The sequence below is a fragment of the Daucus carota genome, chromosome 3 (assembly GCF_001625215.2).
Source record: "Daucus carota subsp. sativus chromosome 3, DH1 v3.0, whole genome shotgun sequence".
Lineage (NCBI taxonomy): Eukaryota > Viridiplantae > Streptophyta > Magnoliopsida > Apiales > Apiaceae > Daucus > Daucus carota.
The window spans coordinates 51,626,926-51,628,287 of NC_030383.2; the positions used below are offsets into that span (position 1 = coordinate 51,626,926).

The following is a 1,362-nucleotide window of genomic DNA, read 5'->3' on the forward strand; positions in this document are numbered from 1 at the left end:
AACGTGCAATAAACTTTATTTGTAGATGGCCATTATCGCGATGTCCCACATGGATCAAGAGGATCACCATGGATTTTCTACAAGCGCATCGAAGAGCTATCACAACGGCTAGAGCAAGGGTGACTGAGATTTTATAAGAAAATTAGTTTATTATTTAGATAGTTTAGTTTTAGGGATTATTTCTCTTAAATATCAAGTCGTGTAGGTCTAGCTTTTATTTGGTATTGTTTAAAGACACATTTTGTGGCCTATTTCGCGCCTAGATTTTTATAAATTTAGTATTATCATTTCTACATTTTTATGAATTTCATTTATTGGATTATGAACATATTTACTTTCTTGATAATTATGATCCATATTATAGATAGTTTATTTTTTTTGAAGGAATCATAAGTGCTCGACGTGGAGGTGCTAACAATCGCAACAATAGAAACAACAGCGGGAGCGGTGGAAACAATAACGATAACAATAATAATGAATGTGGAAATATGTTGAACCAGCTCGCACAAACCTTGACAACACTCGTTGGAAATCAACAACCAGCTCAACGAAGTATTGTGTCAGAATTCAAGCGTCTGAACCCCCCAACATTTGATGGTGCAACAGACCCCGATATTATGGAAAAATGGATCCAAGAGATGGAAAAGGCGTTTAAATTGATGGGAAGTAATGTTGGACAAAAGGTTACCTTAGCTGTGTATCAATTACAAGGCAGTGCATATGATTGGTGGCTCATGGAGCAGAGGAGGAATGAGGAAAATATTGATTCGATGACATGGGATAGATTCAAGACAGCATTGGCAGATAAATACTTTCCAAGAACTGTTCATGTGCAAAAAGAGAGGGATTTCATTAGGCTTGACAAGGGAGATGAGACAGTAGTAGAGTATGAAGAAGAGTTTGCGAGGCTCTCCAAATATGCTCCTACCTTAGTTGCTAACGAGATCAATCGGGCTAGAAGATTGGAGGAAGGACTTAGGGAAAATATTAGGCATGCTGTTGCAAATTTTGAGTTAACCACGTATTAATAGGTACTTAACAAGGTATTAATGGTTGAAAGGGGCATAGTCGAGGCATTAAAGAAGAAAGATGAAGAAACTAAGAAGCGAAACAAGCCTTCAGGAGGATTTAATGGTACTGGATCGTCGAAGAAGTTTAACAATCGAGGAACGGGTGGAAATGCAAATAAGGGGAGTCAAGGGGGCAAGCTTCAGTGTTCTAGGTGTGGTCGTAATCCCTTGGATTAGGACTGCCGATGGAACACAAGAGCATGTTTCAGTTGCGGTGAGATGGGACATAGAGTTGCAGAATGTCCAAAATGTGACCCAACTAGAGACAAAGACAATGCGAACAAAGCAACCG

At 38.9% G+C, this 1,362-nt stretch overlaps 1 protein-coding gene across 1 annotated transcript; it reads left to right on the plus strand.

Moving 5' to 3' along the window:
- The first annotated feature begins 488 nt into the window (after positions 1-488).
- Positions 489-1,028, plus strand: LOC108212659 (uncharacterized). Its single transcript, XM_017384380.1, has one exon. It carries the CDS (start codon positions 489-491, stop codon positions 1,026-1,028), a length of 540 nt encoding a protein of 179 aa, XP_017239869.1.
- The last annotated feature ends 334 nt before the right edge of the window (positions 1,029-1,362 follow it).